Source organism: Erinaceus europaeus, chromosome 12 (genome assembly GCF_950295315.1).
Source record: "Erinaceus europaeus chromosome 12, mEriEur2.1, whole genome shotgun sequence".
NCBI classification, from domain to species: domain Eukaryota; kingdom Metazoa; phylum Chordata; class Mammalia; order Eulipotyphla; family Erinaceidae; genus Erinaceus; species Erinaceus europaeus.
The window spans coordinates 38,694,445-38,721,461 of NC_080173.1; the positions used below are offsets into that span (position 1 = coordinate 38,694,445).

General features: G+C 44.9%; 1 protein-coding gene across 5 annotated transcripts in view; it reads right to left on the reverse strand.

Moving 5' to 3' along the window:
• The window catches only part of SPECC1 (sperm antigen with calponin homology and coiled-coil domains 1), a 340,972-nt gene that overhangs the window by 35,729 nt on the left and 278,226 nt on the right, over window positions 1–27,017 (reverse strand). For 4 of the 5 annotated variants that reach the window (XM_007526170.3, XM_060203153.1, XM_016189602.2 and 1 more), the window contains one exon: window positions 21,077–23,975. The exons of the other annotated variant lie outside the window; for it this stretch is intronic. In XM_007526170.3, coding sequence (XP_007526232.1) covers window positions 23,886–23,975 — 90 coding nt within the window. In that variant the 3' untranslated portion in view covers window positions 21,077–23,885. Of the gene's footprint in view, window positions 1–21,076; window positions 23,976–27,017 lie in introns of those variants that run through there. 5 annotated transcript variants of the gene reach the window in all.

The following is a 27,017-nucleotide window of genomic DNA, read 5'->3' on the forward strand; positions in this document are numbered from 1 at the left end:
CAGGGGCTAGAACCCGGATCCTTGCACTGGTCCTTGCACTTCGTGCCATATGCGCTTAACCCACTGCGCTACTGCCCAGCCCCCTAATATTTTCCTTTTACATAACTCCCTTTCATATTTCTTGCAGGACTGGTTGGTGTTGGTGAATTCCTTTAACTATTGCTTGTCTGACAAACTAAACTGGTAACCAAGTTGGAAAGAGTATTCTTGGATAAAGTTTTTTTTGTTTGTTTTTACTAGAGCCCAGCTCAGCTCTGGCTTATGGGGGGGGGGGCAGGCAGGGGCAGGGGACTGAACCTGGGACTTTGGAGCCTCAGGCATGAAAGTCTTTTTGCATAACTATTATTCTATTTACCCCCCCACCCCCAGGATAAAGGTCTTTTTCATTGAATATTTGGTATGTAGCTTCCAGGAGCAGTGGATTTGAAATGCAGGCACCAAATCCCAGCGATAACCCTTGAGGCAAAAAAAAAAAAATTGAATCTGGGTATCCGCTTTCCCTCTTCTCTGTCCTGTCTGTGTGGCCCCAAGACTGCAGAATTCTGGTCATTCTCCCAGGTTTAAGCCCAGCGCACACCTCCAGCCCAGTTTGCCTTTTTTTTTTTTTTGATTTGTCTACAATATTTCACATTTTGTTCACATTATATATAAATAAATATCTGTGTATATCTATATCAACATTGATAGCTTTCACATTAAACATGTCTTCTGTCGTTTATATTATATTTATTTATTTACCACCTGGGTTGTTACTGAAACTTGGTGGTTACAAAAGCAAACTGTATCATTGCAAGCAGCCATTCCCCTCCTTTTAAAATTTTTTTATTTATAAAAAGGAAACACTGACAAAACAATAGGATAAGCACAATTCCCACCACCAGACCTCTGTATTCCCATCCCCTCCCCTGATAGCTTTCCTATTCCTTAACCCTCTGGGAGCATGGACCCAAGATCATTGTGGGATGCAGAAGGTTGAAGGTCCGTCCGGCTTCCGTAATTGCTTCCCCTCTGTACATGGGCGTTGGAAGGTCGATCCATACTCCCAGCCTGTCTCCTGAGCATTGCCACCTGGATCCCAGGCCTGCAACCTTTACTCTCTCCTACCTGTGGACTCTTTTTCAGGAAGCTTCTGTTTTCCACCTACCAAATGCTTCTGCTGTACACCCAAGTGGCCCTGGCTCTGGAGAATTTCTGTGGATCATCTGTTTGACAAAAAGCACTTGTCTCTGCAGCTGATGTCAGATGCCTCAGGTGGAAAACGGCCTTTCTTACCAGTGTGGTTTGCACAAGGCCTCATCTAAGGACTGTAGGAGTCACAAGGGAATTTCAGACTCCATTAATCAGCTCTTTATCACATAGTGGAATCATTCATTCTGCATTAACAGCTGTCACTGCACTGCTCCTGGGAGAACTGTGGAGCATTACCTCAGGCCAAGTGCTCAGCCTGCTCAGTCAGGAGTGCAGGGTACCTTTCCTAACAGTAATGCCCCTTCCTGCTTGCAAAAGCACCCTAGCACTACAGTCACAAGCATACCCTGGAGGATGATGGGAATACTCTGTACTGAATTATTCCTCTCCTTCTCAAGAGTGATTGGTCTAAAGGGTGGGCATGTGAACAATTCTGGTGAATAGGGGTATAAGGAAGATGATTCCCACTGTAAGGTTTGGACTGTTCACTTTCCCTCCTGTTTTGGACATGGTTGCTCTGTGAAAAGATGGTGCCTATTAAATTGAAGGTGCAGGGAAATGACAAACCCAAGTTGATTACCGATACCTTAAAGGAGTGGGGGAAGGTGATGAAAAACGTCTGCACTCTTGATCAGATCATTCCCAATCAACAACACTTGTTTCTGAACTGTCTGCTCATAAATCTAAATGTCTCTAAGCTGTGAGTCACTTCCTTCCTGAGACTTGTAGGAAAGCTTGCAACGTGACTAAGAGACACAGATATTTAGGAAACCTCCGTTCTTGTCCAGTCCACTCAATGGAATCTCTCAGAAGAGAATGATGGCAGTGATCCTATGACCTGGTCTCCAAGGCAGGACTAGCTCTTCCTGGGCAACAGGGGCCTTTCACTCTTTTCATCTTATTAACTCTGAAATGGGAGTGGAGAGTCCAGTGTCTTCTAAAGTTGCCTCAATCTCCAGCCTCCACTGGCTGCCCAGGAAGATGTTAGCATCTGCTGTCTGCACCCACACTAGCCTCCACCCAGCCTCAGCTCTACTGTTCCTCACACCTGGGTGATAGTTTGGGTTCTGGGAAAGATGAAAAAATAATGACCACCCCCTTAAGAATGAAGGTTGCTCAGGATGAAAAAAGGACAACTGACTAGGGCTTCAGGATGAAATATGAAATTGCTGGCCACAACCAGTATGAGTATGTTAGATAGGGTTCTATTATTATTATCTTTATTATTTACAATTTCTTTCAGAAATGCAGTGTGCTAATAGTATACATTTGAACTCCTAGAAATGTTTATGACAGTAAAAGTGCTCTCCCGAGTCTTCTTCACCCTTTCTCATGGTTCACAGATTTAAGCAGTATTCTTTATTTTTCCTGCACTTATACAAATATGATGCCTTCTATTAAGGACTCAGAGGTGCCAGTCCAGTGATGACATAATGTGGGGAAAGATAGTATGTGACCTGAAGTTAGAAAAATGGAGCATTTTTTTTTTTTTTTATGCAGACTTACTGTATCAACTACGGTTATGGCTGGGGCTCCATGCCTACATGATTCCACCATTCCTGCAGGTGATTTTTGTTCTTTTTTTTCTTCTCTTCACTTTTCCTTTCTTTTCTCTTTCTTTCTTTCATCCTTTTTCTCTTTCTTTTTTAGAGCTGGAGAGATAACAGAGAGATGGGAGTGGAGTAACATCTGCAACACTGCTCCACTGTCGGGGTTCTTCTGGGGGAACAAGCCAGCACGGCTCCCACCTCTATGTCTGGCCTATTGACCACCAGGAGATACATGGGCAGGGTGGAACTCAGGCTAGCAGAGGCAGGAACAAGTTCGCTAAGGGGTCTTCCAGTGTACTGTGGCAGCGGATGATACACGAACCTCCATAGGGTACCGGAGAATGGGACGTTTTATTGATGCAGTTACCAGTTTATAAAAGGGTAGCTGTGCAGAGTAAGTGGCCAAGCTGGCCAATGAGACCAATATTTCCTTATAAGGGAAAAGAGAGCAAGGCAATGAGAAGGTATCGATGGTGATGCAGGAATGGGAAAATAGAAATATAAGGAAGGTGAAGCCTACCAGAGGGAGGAGGAGTGGGGAAATGCAGTGAGGCTGATAGGAAGGTTGGAATTCCCCATGTACTCTGGCCACATCTCACTCAACCACAAGGCTAGCATGCCAAGGGGAGTCTGATAGATGAGCTTTCGGGGGGTCAACCATCCATGCTCAAACACACATTAGACCCACACCATTTTATGAAGTTTCTCCCCTTCAGGTGGGGATTAGGTGCTTGAACCCAGGCCCTCAAGCATTATGACATGTACACTCTATTGGGGAAACCACTACACAGCCTCAAGGAACTGGTTTTTCTTTTTTTTCTTTTTTTTGCCTCCAGGGTTATTGCTGGGGCTCGGTGCCTACACTATGAATCCACTGCTCCTGGAGGCTATTTTTCCCTTTTTGTTGCCCTTATTGTTTATCACTGTTTTTGTTACTATTATTGTTGCTATTACTGCCATCGTTGTTGTATAGGACAGAAAGAAATGGAGAGAGGAGGGGAAGACAGAGGGAGGAGGAGAAAGATAGACACCTGCAGACCTGCTTCACCACTTGTGAAGCAACCCCCCTGCAGGTGGGGAGCTGGGGGCTTGAACTGAGATCCTTACGTCAGTCCTTGTGCTTATTGCTGCATACGCTTAACCTGCTGCCCAACCCGTTTTTGTTTTGTTTTAAACATCTCTAGCTTGTCTTTGTTTTCGTTTTTTTTTGTTTATTTATTTATTTTCCCTTTTGTTGCCCTTGTTAACTTTTTATTGTTGTTGTAGTTATTGTTGTCGTCATTGTTAGATAGGACAGAAAGAAATGGAGAGAAGAGGGGAAGACAGAGAAGGTGAGAGAAAGATAGACACCTGCAGACCTGCTTCACCGCCTGTGAAGCGACTCCCCTGCAGGTGGGGAGCCGGGGGCTCCAACGGGATCCTTACGATGGTCCTTGCGCTTTGTGCCACATGCGCTTAACTTGATGCACTACCACCCGACTCCCTCTAGTTTGTCTTTGTATTGGACACACACCATGATTTTTTTCTCCTATATTTATATTTTCTTTTTTAAAAATTATTTATTTATTATTGTATAGAGACAGAGAAATTGAGAGGGGCATGATAAGAGAGAGAGAGAGAGAGAGACAGAGAGAGATACACCTGCAGCCCTGCTTCATCACTCGTGAAGCTTTCCCCCTGCAGGTGGGGACTGGGGGCTCAAACCTGTGTTCTTGTGCACTGTAATGTGTGTGCTTAGCCAGGTGCACCACTGCCTGGCCTGATATATATAAAACCTTTTGTTGCCCTTGTTGCTTTATTTTTGTTGTTGATGATGATGTTGGATTGGACAGAGAGAAATGGAGAGAGGAGGGGAAGACAGAGAGGGAGAGAGAAAGATAGACACCTGCAGACCTGCTTCACTGCTTGTGAAATGACTCCCCTGCAGGTGGGGAGTCTGGGCCTTGAACCAGGATCCTGACGTCAGTCCTGTGCTTTGTGCCACATATGCTTAACCTGCTGCGCTATAGACCAACTCCCCGATTTCTTTTTTTTTCTAACCACTTTTCTGCTCACAAAAATTCCTTATTTATTGTAGGTAGTTTTGCTGTCACATAGCTCTTTCTGAACATACATGAGTCCTTCAGTGGTATAAGTTTCTGGAAATTGGAACTCTGTATCAAAAGATTTAAATATTTGATATTTTTTGTTTCATGTGCCAGATAACATTTTTAATTTTTTAATCTTTATTTATTTGATAGAGACAGCCAGAAATCAAGAAGGAAGGGGGAAAATAGAAAGGGAGACAGAGAGATACCTGCAGCACTGCTTCACCATTTGCAAAGCTTTCCCCCTGCAGGTGGGGGCTGGGGGCTTGAACCTTGTACATTGTAACATGGGCACTCAACCAGGTGCACCACCCCTGCAGGTGGGGGCTGGAGGCTTGAACCTAGGTCCTTGTACATTGTAATATGTGCACGAAACCAGGTGCGCCACCACACGGCCCCAACATTTTGTTTTATATGGTTATATATATTAATATGAACATATTAAGATTACCAAATCCCTCTTCCAGGAGATATTATTCACTTATCTTTCACCAAAAGTATATGAACATAACTGTTGCATGATTTTGCCAAAACCAATATATCAATATTTTCCCAGAATTTCTTCCAACTGTATTCTACATCTATTTACTTGCTAGTGAGGTCAAGTTTATCCTTTTTTTTTTAAACCTTTTTAAAAATTTTGTTTATTTTCCCTTTTGTTGCCCTTGTTTTTATTGTTGTGGTGGTTATTATTGTTGTCATTATTGTTGGGTAGGACAGAGAGAAATGGAGAGAGGAGGGGAAGAAAGAGAGGGTGAGAGAAAGATAGCTGTAGACTTGCTTCATTGCCTGTGAGGCGACTCCCCTGCAGGTGGGGAGCTGGGGGCTTGAACTGGGATCCTTACGCGGTCCTTGCGCTTGGCGCCACGGGGACGTAAGCCGCTGCGCTACTGCCCAACTCCCAAGTTTATCCTTATTTTACCAATATTTTGCTTTTTCTTCCTAAGAATTTCCTGTGAAATCTGTATTTTGACTGGATTGTTTGTCTTATCTATTTTAGGAGCTCTTCATAGGTCAATTATTATGTAATGAGTTTCACTACATAAAAAATTTCCATGCTACGCTTGGAAAATATTGGTTGTCTGCTTTTTCTCCCAGTGTGATGTGGAGGAGGGTCTCATGCCAGGATGGTAGTCAGGGGCTAGAACCCGGATCCTTGCGCTGGTCCTTGCACTTCGTGCCATGTGTGCTTAACCCGCTGTGCTACCTCCTGACCAACCTGGGTGATATTCTGAGCCACCCACCAGACCTAGTTTTTGTTTTATTTTTTCCAGCAAGGCTATCGCTGGGGATTCTGGGCCTGTGTCACTCTACTGCTCCTGGTGGCCATCTTTTTAAATTGCTTTCTTTCTTTTTTAAAAGAGAAGGCAGGCACAGACAGACCACAGCACTGAAGTTTCCTTCACTGTGATGGGCAGTGACTCAGTCTCAGTCTCAACACAGCAAAGCAGGAACTACCCAAAGGAGCCATTGTAACAGCCTTATTTTTCTAGATGGAGGGTGAGACAGAGACAGAGAGGGTGAGAGGAAAACAGAGACAGAAAGAGATACCTGCACTATTGGTCCACCACTTGTAAAATCTCCCCTCCTGTAGGTGGAGACCAGGTCCTTATGTGTAGTATATATTTTTGAGAGACAGACAAAAGCATTGTTCCACCACCCCTGAAGTTCTATCCCTTTATACACTTGGTGTTATCCCTGGTGATCCCATGTGGTCCTGGAGACTGAACCAGAGTCTCATGCACTCAAATTCTCTGCTCTCCCTGTTGTGTCACCTTCCAGGCCCCCACATGTCTCTTTTCAATCTTTTTACTTTATTTTTTACAGTGTCTGTTGTCACATGGAAGTTGTTCATTGTGACTAAGGATCTCCATCCATTCATTCCATTTGTGGTGTCTCGGTTTATTTATTTTTATTTTTTTATTGGGGAATTAATGTTTTACATTCAACCGTAAATATAATAGTTTGTACATGCATAACATTCCCCAGTATCCCACATAACGATACAACCCCAACTAGGTCCTCTGTCATCCTTCTTGGATCTGTATTCTCCCTACCCACCCACCCCAGAATCTTTTATTTGGTGCAATACGCCAATTCCAGTTCATGTTCTACTTGAGTTTTTTTTTTTTTTCTGATCTTGTTTTTCAACTTCTGCCTGAGAGTGAGATCATCCCATATTCATCCTTCTGTTTCTGACTTATTTCACTTAACATGAATTTTTCAAGGTCCATCCAAGATCGGCTGAAAATGGTGAAGTCACCATTTTTTACAGCTGAGTAGTATTCCATTGTGCATATATACCACAGCTTGCTCAGCCACTCAATTGTTGTGGGACATCTGGGCTGCTTGTAGGTTTTGGCTATTACAAACTGTGCTGCTATGAACATATGTGTACACAGATCTTTTTGGATGGATGTGGTGGGTTCCTTAGGATATATCCCCAGGAGAGAACTTGCAGGATCATAGGGTAGGTCCATTTCTAGCTTTCTGAGAGTTCTCCAGACTGTTCTACACAGAGGCTGGACCAATTGACATTCCCACCAGCAGTGTTGGAGGGTTCCTTTGACCCCACACTCTCTCGCTGGTTACCTTTGCTGCTGTTACCTTTTCTGATGTATGACATTCTCACAGGAGTGAAGTGGTATCTCATTGTTGTCTTTATTTGCATTTCTCTGACAGAGACTTGGAGCATTTTTTCTTGTGTTTCTTGACCTTTTGGATCTCTCCTGTGGTGAATATTCTGTCCACGTCTTCCCCCATTTTTGGATGGGGTTATTGTCTTGTTGTTGATTTTGGCAAGCTCTTTATATATGTTGGTTATTAAACTTTTTTTATTTTACTTTATTTTACTTATTTATTCCCTCTTATTGCACTTGTTTTATTGTTGTAGTTATTATTGTTGTTGTCGTCGTTGTTTGATAGGACAGAGAGAAATGGAGAGAGGAGGGGAAGACAGAAAAGGGGAGAGAAAGATAGACACCTGCAGACCTGCTTCACTGCCTGTGAAGCGACTCCCCTGCAGGTGGGGAGCCGGGATTCGAACCAGTATCCTTATGCCAGTCCTTGTGCTTTGCGCCACCTGCGCTTAACCCGCTGCGCTACAGCCCAACTCCCGGTTATTAAACTCTTGTCTGAGGTATGGCATGTAAAGATCTTCTCCCATTCTGTGAGGGGTCTCTTGGTTTGGGTAGTGGTTTCTCTTGCTGTGCAGAAGCTTTTTAATTTGATGTAGTCCCATAGATTTGTACTTGCCTTAGTCTTCTTTGTAATTGGATTCGTTTCATTGAAGATGTCTTTAAAATTTATGCAGAAAATAGCTTTGCCAATATTTTCCTCTAAGTATCTGATAGTTTGTGGTCTAACATCCAAGTCCTTGATCCACTTGGAATTTACTTTTGTATTTGGTGAAATACAGTGGTTCAGTTTCATTCTTCTGCATGTTTCAACCCATTGTTTCCAACACCATTTGTTGAAGAGACTCTGCTTTCCCCATTTAATAGTCTGGGCACCTTTGTCAAAGATTAGATGTCCATAGGTGTGGGGGATCACTTCTGGGTTCTCAATTCTATTCCACTGGTCAGTATGTCTATTTATGTTCCAGTACCAAGCAGTTTTGATGTCAATGGCCCTATAATACAGTTTGAGATCTGGGAGTGTGATGCCTCCAGTTCTGTTCTTTTTTCTCAAGATTGTTTTGGCAATTCTAGGTCTTTTCTGGTTCCAGATAAACATTTGTAGCATTTGTTCTCTTCTCCTAAAAAATGTGCTTGGGATCTTGATGGGGAAATTTGTAGATGGCTCTGGGTAGTATATTCATTTTGATGATGTTAATTCTTCCAACCCATGAACATGGAATATCTTTCCACTTCTTCGTGTCTTTTTCAATTTCCTTGAGTAGTGACTCATAATTTTCAGTATACAAGTCTTTCACTTCTTTGGTTAGATTTACTCCTAGATATTTTATTGTTTTTGTTGCTATAGTAAAAGGAATTGATTTCTGGATTTCAATTTCTTCTAACTTAGTGTTTGCATAGAGGAATGCCACTGATTCTTGAATGTTAATTTTGTAGCCTGACACCTTACTGTATTTCCTGATGATTTCCAAAAGCTTCTTGCTGGAATCCTTAGGTTTTTCTGTGTATACTAGCATGTCATCTGCAAATAAGGAGAGTTTGATTTCTTCTCTTCCAATCTCTATGCCTTTAATTCCTTGCTCCTGCCTGATTGCTATGGCAAGAACTTCCAACACTATGTTGAATAGTAATGGTGATAGTGGGCAGCCCTGTCTAGTACCTGATCTGAGTGCAAAAGCTTCCAGTTTTTCACCATTGAGTATGATGTTGGCTGTAGGTTTGCTATATATAGACTCCACTATCTTCAGGAATTTTCCATCTATTCCCATTTTTTGTAGTGTTTTGATCATAAAGGGATGTTGGATTTTTAAATTTATTTATTTATTCCATTTTGTTGTTATTGTTGTAGTTATTACTGATGTCATCATTGTTGGATAGGACAGAGAGAAATGGAGACAGGAGGGGAAGACAGAGAGGGGGAGAGAAAGACAGACCCCTACAGACCTGCCTGTGAAGCGACTCCCCTGCAGGTGGGGAGCCGGGGGCTCGAACCAGGATCCTTATGCCGGTCCTTGCACTTTGCGCCACGTGTGCTTCACCTGCTGTGCTACCGCCCGATTTCCAGGGGATGTTGGATTTTGTCAAAGGCTTTCTCTGCATCTATTGATATGACCATGTGGTTTTTGGTCTTGTTTTTGTTGATGTGGTGGATCACATTGATTCATTTACATATATTAAACCAACCTTGCATAACTGGGATAAACCCCACGTTGTCTTGATGAACAATCTTTTTAATATACTGCTGTATCCGGTTGGCTAGAATTTTGTTCAGAATTTTCGCATCTATGTTCATCAGAGATATTGGTCTGTAGTTTTCTTTTTTGGTTGTGTCCCTGTCTGCTTTTGGTATCAGAGTGATATTGGCTTCATAGAAGCTGGCAGGGAATACTCCAGTGTCTTCAATCTTCTGGAAGACTTTTTAAAGTAGAGGTATTAGTTCTTCTTTGAAGGTTTTGTAGAATTCATTTGTAAAACCATCTGGTCCAGGACTTTTATTTTTGGGAAGATTTTTGATAATTGTTTCAATTTCATTAGCTGTGATGGGCCTGTTCATGTTATCCACTTCCTCTTGATTTAGTTTTGGAAGTTGGTAGGTATCTAGAAAATCATCCATTTCTTCCAGGTTCTCTGGCTTGGTGGCATATAGTTGTTCATAGAAGCCTCGCATGATATGTTGAATTTCTGCGGTGTCTGCTGTGATATCTCCTCTTTCATTTAGTATCTGATTTATTTGGGTCTTCTCCTTTTTTTGTTTTGTGAGTCTGGCTGTAGGTTAGCTGATTTTGTTCACTCTTTCGAAGAACTAACATTTACTTTCATTGATCTTTTGTATGGTTTTCTTATTTTCAATGACTTCTGCCCTAACTTTAGTGATATCTATCCTTCTGGTTGCTGTAGGGTTCCTTTGTTCTTCTTCTTCTAGGTCTTTAAGATGTGCAATCAGGCTGTTTATTTGTGCTTTTTCTTGTTTCCTAATGTGTGCTTGTATGGCTATGAACTTCCCTCTCAGCACTGCCTTAGCTATGTCCCTAATATTTGGATAGCTTGTGTCTTCATTTTCATTGAACTCTCAAAACATTTTGATTTCTTCCTTTATTTCTTCTTTGACCTAGAAGTTGTTAAGAAGTGCACTGTTGAGCTTCCACATTTTGGGACTATTACTAATCTTTTGTTGATTGTTAAGTGTTAGTTTCATTCCACTGTGGCCTGAGAAGATGCTTGGGATGATTTCAATGCTCTTGAGTTTGCTGATGCTGTCTTTGTGGCCTAACATATGGTCTGTGCTTGAGAATGACCCATGTGGATTTGAGTAAAATGTGTATTCCAGTTTCTTGGGATAAATGACTCTGAAAATGTCCAATAGTTCTAGTTTATCTATCTCTTCATTTAGCTCCCTTATGTCTTTGTTGATTTTCTGCCTGGATGATCTTTCAAGTTGAGAGAGTGGGGTGTTGAAGTCCCCTACTATGACTGTGTTGCTGTTAATATATTGCTGTAGCTCTTTCAGTAGACATTTGATGTATTTAGATGGCTTCTCATTGGGTACATAGATGTTAATAATTGTTAAGTCCTCTTGATTGACTGATCCTTTGAGCATTAAGTAGTGTCCATTCCTAGAGATGGGCTGAAAACAGTGAAATCACCATTTTTAATAGTTGAGTAGTATTCCATTGTGTATATATACCACAACTTGCTCAGCCACTCATCTGTTATTGGACACCTGGGTTGCTTCTAGGTTTTGGCTATTACAAATTGTGCTGCTATGAACATAGGTATACACAAATCTTTTTGGATGGGTGTGTTGGGTTCCTTAGGATATATCCCCAGGAGAGAACTTGCAGGGTCATAGGGTAGGTCTACTTCTAGCCTTCTGAGAGTTCTCCAGACTGTTCTCCACAGAGGTTGGACCAATTGACATGACCAGCAGTGTAGGAGGGTTCCTTTGACCCCACACCCTCTCCAGCATTTGCTGCTGCTACCTTTTCTGATGTATGACATTCTCACAGGAGTGAAGTGGTATCTCATTGTTGTCTTAATTTGCATTTCTCTAACAATCAGAGAATTGGAGCATTTTTTCATGTGTCTCTATTATACTATTTCTCCATCCTTCTCTCTCCCTATTTCCCACTTCCCTCTTAATTTCTGTCTCTACCCAAAATAAGTGTGGTCAACTATTAAAAATGGTGATTTCACTGTTTTCAGCCCATCTTGGATGGAGCTTGAAGGAATCATGTTAAGTGAAATAAGTCAGAAAAAGAAGGATGAATATGGGATGATCTCACTTACAGGCAGAAATTGAAAAACAAGATCAGAAGAGAAAACTCAAGTAGAACCTGAACTGGAGTTGGTGTATTGCCCCAAAGTAAAAGACTCTGGGGTGGGTGGATGGGGAGAGTACAAGTCCTGGAAAAGGATGACAGAGGACCTAGTGGGGGTTGTACTGTTATGTGGAAATATTGAGCATGTACAAACTATTGTGTTTACAGTTAACTATAAAACATTAATCCCCCAGTAAATAAAGAAAGAAATAAAAAGAAAAAAAATGGTTAGAACTCAGGGGGCAGCAGGTGACGCACCCTGTATAGTACACATGTCATCTTGTGCGATGACCTGGGTTAGAGCCCCAGGCCACCACATAGGAGCATCTGCAAAGAGGAACCATCACAAGTGGTAGGGAGGTACTGTGCGGTGCAGGCACTGAGCCCCAGCAGTAATCCTGGTGGCAAAAATAAATAAGGAAATAAACAAACAAATAAATTTGCATTCCCTTCATGACACATCAGCGATAGTGTAATAGAAGCTGACCACACCAAAATAAATAATGTTGAAGTTTTAATTTTTCTACTAGAACTTTGCTGAGGCTTTATGCATGCATGATTCCACCACTCCTGGAAGATTATTTTATTTTTGCTGAAAAGGGTGAGAGAGAGAGACATCACAGCTCCGCTCTACTGCTTTGAAGCTCCCCGTCTTCAGGTGCCCCAATGTGAGGGTCTATGGCTTGAACCGTGGTCCTTGCAAATGGTAAAGTGTACACTTTACTGGGGAAACTAGTTCCCAACCCCAGGAGATATATATGTATGTGTGTATGTGAGTATGTGTATTTTTTTTTCTCCAGAGCATCACTTTGGCATATTCACATACGCTAGAGATTGGACGCACAACCTCACACATGCAAGTCTAGTGCTATATTTACTGGACTACCTCAAGGGTCATTATACATCTATATTTTTTCCCCCTTTTGTTGCCCTTGTTGTTGCAGCCTTGTTGTGGTTATCATTGTTGTTGTTGATGTCGTTCACTGTTGGATAGGACAGAGAGAAATGGAGAGAGGAGGGGAAGACAGAGAGGGGGAGAGAAAGACAGACACCTGCAGACCTGCTTCACTGCCTGTGAAGCGACTCCCCTACAGGTGGGGAGCCAGGGCTTGGACTGGGATCCTTACTCCGGTCCTTGTGCTTTGTGCCACGTGCACTTAACCTGCTGTGTTACCGCCCGACTCCCCATTATACCATATTTTAACTAATTGGTTAATTAACCGATTAATTTTTGGTAGTGGACCTTCACACGTGTGATTTCTCTGCTCCCAGTAGACTTTTTTTTTAGATAAATGGTGAGACAGAGAGAAGGAAAGACAGAAAGAAGAGAGATGACACCACAGCATTGTTTTACCATCCGTGGTGCTCTGTGGAGCTTCTCTGATGCCGTCCATCACTCCTAGGTGATACCAGGAATTGAACCCAGGGCCTCATAATCTACTTAGTGGGCTATTTCTTTGCCCCAGAGGTTTCCACTTTTGTTCATGTGTGTGATGCCCTTTATTGGGGAGGGTGGCACCTTGTCTTTCCTTCACCCCAGGACACCCGTTCCCTTTTGCCAGTGGCTATGGGTGGGATCATGTGGCATCATTTCACCAGTGGGTGGAATAGAAAGAAGTTCCAGTAAAGGCTCTGCCCTGCCTGCTCTTGATCCTATTCAGTTTGTCTCCAGAAGAGGAGACTTCTGTGCATACTCCCTTTGGACTGAGATGCATTTGAACTTGACAATGGTGCACCCGGTTGAGTAAGCACATTACCATGTACAAGGAGCTGGGTTCGAGCAGGGAGGAAGCTTCACAAGCAGTGGGGCAATGCTGTAGATATTTTTTCCTTTTCTCTTCCTATTTATTTCAGTTTCTCAATCTCTATCAAAAATAAAGAAAATAAAGAGGGGAAAATGGCTGCTGGGAACAGAGCAGGTACTGAGCTCAGAAATAGTCCTGGAGGAAACAGTAAAAAATGCATCTGAGGTCTTGATGAATGAGCTAATTTCTCACCTGTTCCAAAAGCAGCCAACTAAAGGCCTGGAACTATCTAGGGAACTAGTGCCAAGATGGGCAGGGTGGGGTGGGGTGGCATACCAATGGCAAGCCACTGAGACTTTAGCCTGGTGACTGTATGTAGGAAATACAGAAAGATTAATGAGAAGACAAAGATGACTGAGGGTCAGCAAGATAGCTCACTTGGATAGTGCACTGCTTAGCCTGGTGCTGTGCTATCTCTCCTCTTCTTTTCCCCTTCTTTTTTTGGGGGGGTGTTCATTGTTCTTTTTTTATTTTTTATTTATAGAATGGAAACATTGACAAAACCATAGGATAAGAGGGGTACAACTGCACACAATTCTCACCACCAGAACTCTGTATCCCATCCCCTCCCCTGATAGCTTTCCTGTTCTTTAACCCTCTGGGAGCATGGACCCAGGGTCACTGTGGGATGCAGAAGGTGGAAGGTCTGGCTTCTGTAATTGCTTCCCTGATGAGCATGGGCATTGACAGGTCGATCCATACTCCCAGTGTGCCTCTCTCTTTCCCTAGTGGGGAAGGGGTCTGGGGAAGTGGAGCTCCAGGACACATTGGTGGGGTTGTCTGTCCAGGGAAGTCTGGTTGGCATCATGCTAACATCTGGAACCTGGTGGTTAAAAAGAGAGTTAACATACAAAACCAAATAAATTGTTGACCAATCGTGGACCTAAAGGCTGGAATAGTGCAGATGAAAAGTTGGGGGGGGGTGGTCTCCGTTTTTTAGATAGCTAGTAGGCAAATTTTAGTTATATTCCAAAAGGCCTGTGGATATATTAGGCTTTTTTTTTTTTTTTGCCTGAGCCTGAAATCTGATATACAAGTGGATCCTAATTATTGTCTGGGGAGATGATGTCATGACTGGAAGAAGGACCAGAAAGCTGGATCAGGGAAGAGGGTAGCTCCCAAATATGGGAAAGGTGTATGAATATTGTTGATTGTAAACCCCATTGATTTGATGTGGTCTAGGGCCCATATGCAGCTTAGAAGCCTATGTGGCCTCTGCATCCCTGTAGATCTGAGCTCACATTCTGTGGTCATAAGTAGGAACGTTCCAAGCTGCCCCAATATCAGGACCCATCTTCCTCGGGTCTAGCACAGAGTATGTTGTCCATCATCCCTTTGGAGGATGGAACATTCTCTACCATTGTTGATCCAAGTTGAGGGCAAGGTCCTATGGGGGCCCACAAAGGGGTCTATTGTATTGTTCCTGATAGAAATGACTGGTAACAATGGAGAGAGGGATTTGTTCGAGGTCTAGGCCCATCATGTCTGTTTGGGAATCTCAGGACTCCCCAATTAGGGCCCCATTCCCCACCTTCTTATCCTCTTCTTCCTCTTCCTTCATCTTCTCTATCTCTCTCTTATTGGAGGACTGCTTAGCTCTGGCTTCTGGTGGTGCTGGGGATTAAACCTGGGGCATTTGGTACCTCAGGCATGAAAGTTGTTTTACAGAACCATTATGCTATCTCCCCAGCCTTCTGTTTTACTTTACCTAACCTTCCCCTCCCTCCCTTTTTCATTTCCTCCTTTCCTTTCTTTCCCTTTCTCCCTCTTTCTTCTCTCTCTTTCCTTTAAATTATTTATTTATTAGAGACAGAGAGAAATTGAGAAGGGAGGAGGAGATAGGGAGAGACAGAGAGACACCTGTAGCCCTACTTCACCACTTGTGAAGCTTTTCCCCTGCAGGTGGGGACCAGTGGCTTGAACCTGGGTCCTTGTGCACTGAAATCACTGTAATGTGCGCACTTAACCAACCAGGTGTACCACTGCCTGGACTGACTCTCTCTCTCTCTCTCTCCCCCTTCCTTCCTTTCTTTCCCTTTCTTTTCTTTTCTTTTCTTTTCTTTTCTTTTCTTTTCTTTTCTTTTCTCTTCTTTCTTCCTTCATTTCTCTTTCCTTTTTCCTTTTCCTTTTCTTGTTCACTAAAGCACTGCTGAGCCCTGGCTTTTCATGGTGCAGGAGGTTGACCCTGGGACCTTTGATGCCTTCGACACGAAAGCCTTTATGCATAACTATGATACTATCTCCCCTGCTCTTGTCTCCATTCTTCCATCTAAAAAAGTCATCCTGGAGTAGTAATGCCCTGGTGGCAACAAAATGAATGAAAAGGTTGACCCAAATTAGTTGAATAATGGCCCAAAAAGAGGACCAGAACACTACTCAGCTCTGGTTTGTGGTGGTGCAAGGGATTGAACCTTGAACACTTGATGGCTCAGGTATGAAAGGCTTGTTGCATAGCTATTATGCTGTCTCCCCTGCCCAAGGTGCAACTTTCTTCCCTGGCACATGTAAACATGAGACTTATAGGGCATGAAGACTGTGCCATGGAACCCAGAATATCAGTCTGGAACTGAAGGGAAGGGTCCAGTCTGATTTCCCATCCTAGAACCAGTGAGCATGGGCTTGCAGCTGCAGAAGAGAGGGGAAGTGCTGTTAGCTTTGGAGAGGAGCAGGGTTTCCTGAGCCAAGGAACAGGGACACCCTGGAAAATGTGAAGACAAGCAAAAAGAGGCTTCCCCAAGAGCCTCAAGAGAACTCAGTCTGCTGACATCCGACTTGAGGGGCTTTTGGACTTCTGACCTGCAGAACTCTTTAAGTCAGTGTCTGATTTATTTGTGGTGGTAGTGGTGGTTGTGGTTGTTATTTTATCATAGCATAGCCCAGTTATGGCTTATGTTGGTGATGGGGATTCAACCTGCAATCTTAGGTACCTCAAGTACCGCAAAGTCCAAAATCTCTTTGCATTGCCATTATGCTATTTCCCAGCCATTCTTATTTTGATTCATTCTTCTTCTGCTAACTAGGGCCTCTTGCCTGCAAGATTTCATTGCTCCTTGAAGACTTTTCCTTTTCCTCCCAACTTCAGAGACAGAGAGGGAAAGAGACAGAGACAGCAGCCCCGCAGACCTCCCTTGTTCATAGAGTTTGCCCTGTGCTGTGTGTGCATAGGGGTTCTATGTGGTGCTGGGGACTGAAATCCAGGTTGTCGTGCATGGTAACTTGCTCTACAGTGTGACTCTGTGAGGTTCTTCTAGGAATTTAAAAAAAAAACAAACTAGGGGGGAGTCGGGCTGTAGCGCAGCGGGTTAAGCGCAGGTGGCGCAAAGCGCAAGGACTGGCATAAGGATCCCGGTTTGAGCCCCGGCTCCCCACCTGCAGGGGAGTCGCTTCACAGGCGGTGAAGCAGGTCTGCAGGTGTCTATCTTTCTCTCCCCCTCTCTGTCTTCCCCTCCTCTCTCCGTTTCTCTCTGTCCTGTCCAACAACGACAACAATAATAACTACAACAATAAAACCACAAGGGCAACAAAAGGGAATTAAAAAAAAAAAAAAACTAGGGTCAGGAGTCGGATGGTAGCGCAGCAGGTTAAGCGCACGTGGCGCAAAGTGCAAGGACCGGCATAAGGATCCCAGTTCGAACCCCGGCTCCCCACCTGCAGGGGAGTTGCTTCACAAGTGGTGAAGCAGGTCTACAGGTGTCTATCTTTCTCTCCCCCTCTCTGTCTTCCCCTCCTCTCTCCATTTCTCTCTGTCCTATCCAACTACAATGACATCATTAACAACAATAACTACAACAATAAAACAACAAGGGCAACAAAAGGGAAAACAAATAAATATTAAAAAAAACAAACCTAGAGGCATGGGGCAGGGGTAGACAGCACAATGGTTATGTAAGGAGACTCTCATGCATGAAGCTCTCAAGTCCCAGGTAAGCCAGAGATCTGGTAAAATAAACTAAGGGGCTAATGCATACATTATTTCTCTGCTCCTTGGTTGCTTTTTCATTCAATAGAGAGACCATGATAGAGAGACAGAAGGAGGAAGAGATACTACAGCACCAGAGGTGCCCCTAGTGCCATGGCACTCCACAGGGTGCTGGGGCTCAAACTAGGGCAGCTTTGCCCAGTTAGATTTTTTTCTCTGGCCCTGCAAGACAAAAAACATTTGTGTGGTTTGGAGCCACTAAAGTTATGGCCATCCATGACACCTGTCACATGAGACTGATAAAGCAGGACAGCAAAAGCAGGCTAGGAAAAATCACTATCGAGAGGACATTTTTCACATTTTTTTAAAAAAAAATTTAAATATTTATTCCCTTTTGTTATTGCTGTTGTTATTGATGTCATCGCTGTTGGATAGGACAGAGAGAAATGGAGAGAGAAGGGGAAGACAGAGGGGGGAGAGAAAGATAGACACCTGCAAACCTGCTTCACCGCTTGTGAAACGATTTCCCTGCAGGTGGGGAGCTGGGGGCTCAAACCAGGATCCTTACTCTGGTCCTTGCACTTTGTGCCACCTGTGCTTAACCCGCTGCGCTACCGCCTGAGTCCCATTTTTCTACATTTTTAATTGGGGGAATTAATGGCTTATAGTCAACAGTAATTACAGTTATTTATACATGTGTAAAACTTCTCAGTTTTTTGCAAAACACTCTAATCTCCCGCCTAGGTCCTCCTTAACCACTGTGCCCCCTCCCAACCAGGGTCCTTTACTTTAGTACAATACTGTTCTTATTTTTCAATTTTTTTTTCTTATTGCCTCCAGGATTATTGCTGGGGCTTGGTGCCTGCACCACGAATCCTCTGCTCCTGGAGGCTATTTTTTTTCCTTTTGTTGCCCTTGTTGTTTTATCGTTTGTGGTTATTGTTGTTGTTATTGATGTCATTGTTGTTGGATAGGACAGAGAGAAATGGAGAGAGGAGGGGAAGACAGAGAGGGGGAGAGATAGACACCTGCAGACCTGCTTCACCACTTGTGAAGCCACCCCCCTACAGGTGGGGAGCTGGGGGCTCGAACTAGGATCCTTATGATTGTCCTTGTACTTTGTGCCATGTGCATTTAACCTGTAGTGCTACCACCCAACCCCCATTTCTCAACTTCTATGAGTGAGATCATCCCATATTCATCCTTCTCTTTTTGGCTTATCTGACTTAACATGATTTCTTCAAATTTCACCCAAGATGAAGTAGTGAAGGTGAATTCATAATTTTTAATAGCTGAGTAGTATTCCATTGTGTATATATATCACACTTTCTTAGCCACTCATCTGTTGTTGGACACCTGGGTTGCTTCCAGATTTTGGCTATTACAAACTGTGCTGCTGTGAACATAGGTGTGCAAAGATCTTTTTGGATGGGTGTGCTTGACTCCTTAGGATATATCCCTAGAAGAATTACTGCATCGTAAGGAAGGTCCACTTCTAGCCTTGTAAGGGTTTTTCTACACTGTTCTCCACAGGGGTTGGACCAATTTACATTCCTACCAGTAGTGCAGGAGGGTTCCTTTACCCCGACAACCTAGAGAGAGGTATGTGACATTACTTTGGGCTCCAAGAGACCTGGGCTTTGAGCATCAAATCATGTATTAGCTTGCTGATTAGGGCTGTGCCTTCTAGAAGATTCTGCGAAGGGCAGGCCAGCTGTCTGAGTCATGGGCAGCCACAGAGAAAAACTGTGCTCAACTTTTTCCATGTCCCAGCTTCTGTTTTTGCTTAATTTCTCCTGATATGAGAGTGAATGATAGGGTTTCTAGAGCTATATAAATAGTATCCCAGATGGGCAATGGGGAGGAGGGATGGGTACTCTGGCCAAGCCTGTGAGATGTTCAGGTCAAACACATGCCCCCCCCACACACACATAATCTAGAAACATCTCAGTCTTTATTAGGGTAGGTGAGTTAAGTTAGAGTCTGGGTGGCTGAGGCTCTCCTAGGAAGTGTGTTGCTTTATATTCCTGGTCAAAGCATCAGCATGGGTCCTTTGAGGGAGGGAACAAGGCAAGAGCTTTGCGGCCATAGAATTTCAAGTTTCTCCCCAGGGGCCTTTCCATTTGCAGTTCTGGGACTTTTGCCATCAAGCTGGACACGCCTGTTCACAGTGAGAACACTTAAGCTGAGTGGGGTTCAGAGTCTTCTGGCCCCCAGAGATTGATGAAGGGTTTCAAGCTGGAGTGAGAATGCCTGGCAGCTGCATGTTTCCATCAGTCCATCAAAGGCCATTTATGGAGCAGCAGTTACACACCAGGTTGAGGCATCAGGGAAAATCAAACCTGGACTTTGATTTTGGGATTTCAAAGTGAAGAGTGACACTCAGGAGCAGCAGAAACACATGAAGCATTTGGAGGAGGGGTTGAGCTGACATGGTGTGCCATGGCCTAGAGACGCATCCTCTGTGGCAGCAGACAGCCTCCAACCAGTGACAAGAAAGAGCCTTTGGCTTCACACTTGATTGCACACACAGGACAAGAATGTTGATGGGTATTGTGTGTGCTTGTTTCATAGAAGCTTCCAGATCCACAGAGAAGGACCCCCCCATGAATGGGCCCCCAACACTGGCCAAATATAGACGAGGGCAGTTGACGAGGGTTAGGAAACTCCCCCCACCCCCACAGGTTCCTGTGTGTATGTGTGTGTGTGCGTGCACATGTGTGTGCATGCATAGTGGGTGGAGACAGCTACAGATGCTAAACCTGGCATTCTACCCCCCCCCCCCATTTTCTCTCTTCCCTGCTCCCTGGCAGTGAATGGTAGTTTCCTTGTGAAGTGTGACGTGTCTTGTGTGATCTGATGCACTGGCATGGTCTTCCCCATGGAGGCATGCTGCTTCCTTGCTCCTGCACTAACTTCCCCTGGTTCAGACCACCATGTGGCATGTGGGGACCCACATCTGCAGAGCCCTGCAGTATCCAGGCTGGACCCTGGACAGCGACTTTTACAAGAGACTGGCAGCCATGGTGGGAAGGACATGCACAGGAGGAGCTTGTTATAACCTGGCCCTTCCTAAGTAACTTCTGGCCACACCAGCAAGACCATGGCCTGACAAGAAAGGGATATGGAGGTGCTGAACTGAAAGGGTGGGGGTGGCTCAGTGGATAAAGCACTGGATTCTCAAGCATGAGCTCTTGAGTTTGATCCCCACTCTCCCCAATCCTACCCCAATACCGCATGTGCCAGAGTGATACTCTGGTTCTTTCTAAATAAATAAATCTTAATTTTTTTTTTAAAAAGAAAACAGATGGAAGGGGTCAGGTGGAAGTGCACACAATTGAGCATATATGATACAATGTGATAGGGTCCAGGTTCAAGTCCCTGGTCCCTGCCTGCAGAGAGGGAAGTTTCACAAGTGGTGAAGAAGGGCTGCAGGTGTTCTTTGTCTCTCCCCCTCTCTATGTCCCCTTCCCCTCTCAATTTCTCTTTATCCTATCAAATAAATAATATATATATGCAAATGGACACTTTTGAGAAAATATCCATGATGAACATCACTGGACAATTCACAGTTGGACAGAAACAAAATATATTTATTAGAAACATTACACAGTCATATATCACATGCTTTTCATGTTAATAGTTAAATATCTATGCTGGCTTGTCACAGTGTGACAATGCTTGGCACAATCTGGGGTGCTCTTGGCAGAAGTGAGGCCCCAGCAGACTATCAAGTGCATTCAACTAATGTAGTTCATAGTTGCTAGCTACTCAGAATGTTTAAAGGTTTAGCCCAATGTGAATCGGGGTCAGAGGCATGAAGCATCTAGTGAACTGGATCAAAGGAGAGATTAGAAAGGTTTTGGAAGAAGGCTGCTGGGGTGTCTCTGTTGCCGTGGGTCACTGTTACTTCAGCTCAAAAATGGTGCTCTGGCTCAGAAGAGGAAAGAACTATGGCTGGGTTTGGCAAATGGTTTGTATAGGACTCTATACACACCAGCAAACACCTGCCCTCCTCCCCAGGGGACAGTGGGAGGGGGGTCAGGATGGGGAGGAGCACACCCTTGGCACCTACTCTGGGTGGTCTCAAACAAAACTCTGAGACAATAATGGAGTCAGGAATGGAAAAAACAAGGACAGATATAAGAACATGGTTTTTAAAATGAGAGGGGACAGGGTGGGGGAAGTGTGACACTGTGGTGTGGTTCTCCAGAATGCTGACTTAGTGGGGGCAGGGTTCATGGCACTGTCATTGGTCAACTGAAGTTCAAGACCAAGGGAAAAAAAATCTGCCCAGCAGTGAATCTTAAAGTTCTCTTCTGGAAGCCACCCCTCCACTCTTCCACCTCTTGTAGCTGTCTTTTTATATAAGGACCATGGGCCAGACCTTTAGAACAGTCTGATAATTTTAAATCACGAAGTAGTGGCTTCAGGAAGTGGGAATAGCACAGTTCCTGTCACCTCTAAAAGCCTCAGGACAGAAAACTGGAAGTGACACCATTTGTGAATGCTACTTCCCACCCCCTCCCCCGAAGTTTTCTCCCTCTCCTACTTTTATTGTGCTCTGAGCTCTGATGAACCACCTGCCCTCACCCCCATGTCCTGTGGAGCTGGAAGGACAGACCCTGCTCCAGGTGGCCTTCAGTTAGGAGGGTGAGCAGAACTCCCCACCATACCACCTGCTGCACCAGGGGTGTTTCTGAGTGCAGGTCCCAGCCCATCTCCCTGTGCCCACTCATTGGCAAAGAACGGGTACCACTCTGCTTCCTTGTGTTTTAAAAATAAACTGCATGTGGCCTTTCTGTCACATGACTTTGCTTTCCTTCTTTTTAACCCAAAGGGGGACACAGGCTCCAGGCTGCAGGGAGGGGCGGGGCAGGGCCAGGGCTGCCTCAATGCCCAACACCCACTTCAGCTACCCCCTGCAGTAACTCTGGATTAAACATCACAACCAAGTGCTTAGCCCCACTGCTGGGAGTGACTTTTCCCCACAGCCAGGGTAGACGGAGCTATTACCTCAATCCCAAGTAAGAGCTTCCATCTGGGTAAGTGCATCAGGAAGCAGTTAGATATGTTCAGGCTGTGCCTATAGCTTCTGATCTGAACAGAAGGCAGGTAGGTAGCTAGTCAACCTGGGAAGGGCTCCCTGCTCTCTGTGACACTGGATAGGGTGCCAGGAGTGGGTGTTTGTCCAAGTTTCTCAGGAGAGTGGGATGGAGAGCCACACCGGGAATATAGTGATGTATGTGCCAGGACAGGGTGAGTCTCATTGCCTGGGCTCTGAGATGGGCGAGCTCCTGCTGGTATGAAGATGCTGCATCAGCTGGACACACACAGGGCTCTGGCCATACCAGCTCACCATCTCCCTGCAGGAATCCCACCCTTATTTGCTGGTAGTATTGTCAATGCTGAGAACATGGAAGCAGTGCTGGGTGGATGCCTCCACCACACTGCCCTGGGCACGGCCACACCTTGGGGACCCACTGTATGGGGGGGTCATCTCTGCCTACCTCAAGGACTTCCTTTTGTCATGTGCATATGCAAAGCCTGAAAACCAAACCAGACTGAACATGAAGCCCAGTGTGAAATGCTGGATTTGTTGTCTGCCCAGGAGTTCAAGAGCAGCATACAGCTTCAGTCTGACACACACACATACACACACACACACACACACACACACACACACACACACACACCCCATATAAGTTTTGCATATGTGCGGGCATGAATCAACAGAGGACAGTTGCCAGATACTTCTGTCCAGCCAGTGAGCAGCTGCTGAGTATGGGGTGCTAGGCACCCTGCAGGGACCCCATGCAAAAGGACAGGGATTAGGGGGCTCCTGTATATATCCTCACATTTTACCTTCCGACCAATGAATCAGATCAGTGATGGTGAGTTTTCAAGACTGTGGCCCCCAGATGGAGGTGTGAAAACAGGGAACAAGAAAGCAAGCACTTTTCCTGGAGGACTGGGGGGCAGATGCTAAGTGGTCTCTTCTTGTGTCTTCTTCTTCTTCTTCTTCTTGAAAGAGGCAAGGGCGTTCTTGGCAATGGTGATTGGGAATGTCACTGGTGACATTCTCAGTGCAGCTCCGGTGAGAGGTTGCAGACTGGAGCCTCCAGGGGGAGCTGAGCCTGGTGTGGATTTCTCCGTCTGGGAGGAGGGAGAGATCCCTTGAGAGCAGAGACTCCCAACCTACACTATACTCCAGATGGGGTAGCTCGGAGGTAGGTGGCTGGAGTGCTCTGCTTTGTTCCCCTGCTGTGCACAGGGTGGTCCCTAGATGGAGCCTTCCCTTCAGAGAACAGGGTAGGGCTGGGCAGGGCCTGCATAGAGTGGCCAGCACGTCCAGGACACTCGTGGGGGCTGCTCTGGGCTTTATGTCTCAAAGTACTTGTAAATCTGGGCAACATACTGCATCACACTCTGCCAGTCAGGCCGGTCTGTGTACAGCATCTCGCTGAGCTCCTGCAGGACAAGAGAAGTCACAGGGGCGTCACACACTAGGCTTGGACAGTTCAGGCCCTGGTCCCCACCTGAAGGGGAAAAGCTTCACAAATGGTGGAGTAGTGCTGCAGATGTCTCTTTCTCTCTGTTTCCTTCTCCCTCTCTCCCCCCTTCTCTCTCACCCTCTGTAAAATAAATAAATAAATAAATAAATAAATAAATAAGAGGATGATAATAATCAGGAGAAAAGACTGCTGGGGGCAGTACAGCCATGCAGGCATTGAGCCGCAGCAATCATCCTGATAGTAAAAATAAGTAAATAAAACAAAAATTAAATTAAATTCAAAACAGGGGGTGGGAAGTTCAATCCTTGGCGCCGATGGGAGCATCACGGAGAACTCCCTGCATAGTGCAGTGGTGCTCTGTTGTCTCTCTCTTCTAGTATATTGGGGAAAAAAGCTGGACCAGGGAGGCAGCGCAGTGATACGATGCTTCAGGAGGTACTGTACCACATTAAGAAGAAAACAAGTAAATAAAAGCAAAAATCTTTTTTTTTTAATCTTTATTTGTTGGATAGAGACAGCCAGAAATCAAGAGGGAAGGGGGAAGACAGAGAGGGAGGGAGAAAGAGAGACACCTGCAGCCCTGCTGCACCACTTGCAAAGCTTCCCCCCCTGCAGGTGGGGACTGGGGGCTTGGTCCCTGTGCACTGTAACACATGCACTCAATCAGGTGCATCACCACCTGGCTCCAAAGCAAAACTCTTGTTTATTTATTCATTCACGAGATACCATCCCTTTCAAATGACTTCATGCCCTCTTCTTTTCCTTTTTTTTTTTTTTTGTAGAGATAGAGGAGCAGAGAGAATGAGAGACCACAGCATAGAAGTGTCCTTCAGTGCAGGGGGGGGGCCAGGCTCTGTACCTGGGGTCTCACACATGGCAGATCAGTGTACTATCCAAGTGAGCAATTTTCCTAGCCCTCCATTTCAGTTCTTTTTCTTCAATGATTTCTTTCTTTATTTTATTTGAGAGAGGGAGAGAGGAGATTAAATGCATCACACTGGCAAATGCATTGACAGTGATCAAACTCAGGACCTCATGCCTGACAGTAATACCTTATCTGGGTTGCTCCCCTTTCTTTTTTCACCTACATGGCAATATTAAGTGTTTTGAAGAGCAATTCACCCATTCACCCCTAATCATGAGATAATTCCAACTTCTCCGTGTCACACCAGTGTGGGGCCACACTGTTGTGTGCTTTGTCACTTACTGATGCCCACAGGCAAGTTCCCATACTCTGTGCCATGTCACTGGCTGTCACTTGAATGATGTGCACTATCCCACAATGGGCATGACCTCCTGGTGTATGCCGTGTGGCCTCTGTCCCAACAGACATGGCAGGCAGGGAGTGTGCATCCATCTGTCTGCTGAATCAGAGCCTGGGGGTGAATTCCCAAGCCTGGGCTGATGGCAAGGCAGTCTGCAACCTCACCGTTTTGTCTCCCCAACATTGTTACTATTTCATTCTGGGGTGTGTGGCCCCCATCCCTGGTTTACCATCAGAAGTTGAGAGCAGAAAGTGTGAGTACCAGCCATGTGCTCTTGAAGCCTCTACCATGGAACAGATATGACAGCTGGCTTGGGGGCTAGATTTGGGTTATTTTGTGGCTATGCGGGGACAGTGGGAATGCAAAGCAGACAGGCAGGTGGAAAGAAGGACATGCTGCCAAAGCAAGGCTAGCACAGCACAGCTGTCCTTGAGGTCATGTGACCTCTGTCTCAAGGACATAAGGAGTTTACTGATCTTGATCCCTGGGTCTGCTGGGAAATCCCTAGAGTTATCCGTGGTCACGGGGAAAGAGGGGGTGGGGAAGAAGGAGTGGAACATTCTATACATACATGCTTAAAACAAACTGATAAACTTTTCAGAGTCCAAGGACAGAGTCCCCATTTACCTAAAGCGCTGGAGACACACAGGGATGGGGAGAGGGGGAAGCTACCATTCTCATAGCAGGAGGGCTGTTAACACAGAGGAGAAAAGAGGGGAGATGGCAAACCTTCTGTCTCCGAGTGTGGGGAGTCTGGTCACAACTACTGTTTCACTTAGACTATCTTATGTATGAATCTAGTGATAAGTGACTTAAAAATAATTTGGCAGAGTGTCAACATAATCTTTGTTGTTTGTTCTGTTTTGATAAGTAGAAGCAGAGAGAAAGAGATAATAGAACCACAGCTCCTTTCGACATGGTGGAAGCCAGGCTTGTACCTGGGTCTTGAACACATCGAAGCAGCACACTATCCAAGCGAGCGATTTCACCAGCCTTCAATATCACTTTTGAGTATGCTTGAAGAACTAAGCTGGCACTATTCAGGAAGAGGCAGAATAATCAGCATTTACAGTAGAAGATAAAACCTTCCAAAGAGGGAAACACCAGGACCAGATAGTTTCACTGATAATTCTATCACATGCTTCTTAAGGATGTAAGAAACACTCAATAGTTCCTGAGGAGGAAATGATAACAAAGGCCTGGGGGGGTTGTGGAGTGGTAATGCCAGACTTGCATGCACGAAGTCCCAGAGGTGCTCTGGCCTTGGTCAGTCTCTCTCTCTCATGAATACGAATAAATAAATCTTGGGAAGCCCAGTGGTGGTAGACCTGGTTAAGTGCACATAGTATGAAGCACAAGGACCTGAGCAAGGATCTGGGTTCGAGCCCTACTGCTTCCCATGTGCAAGGGGGAGACTTCACAAGTAGCGAAGCAGGTCTACAGGTCTTTGTCTTTCCCTCTCCTCCCTCCCTATCTACCCCTTGCCTCTCAGTTTCTCTCTGTCCTATCCAATAAAACAGAAAAAATGGCCACCAGGAGCCATGGATCTGTAGTGCTGGCACTGAGCCCCAGCAATAACCCTGGATGAAATAAATAAGTAAGTATTACACCAAAGTAAAAGGCTCTGGGAGGGTTCAGAACATGATGGCAGAGGAGGACCTAGAGGAGGTTGAATTGTAATACAGAAAACTGAGAAATGTACAAATTACTGTATTTTACTATTGACTGTAAAC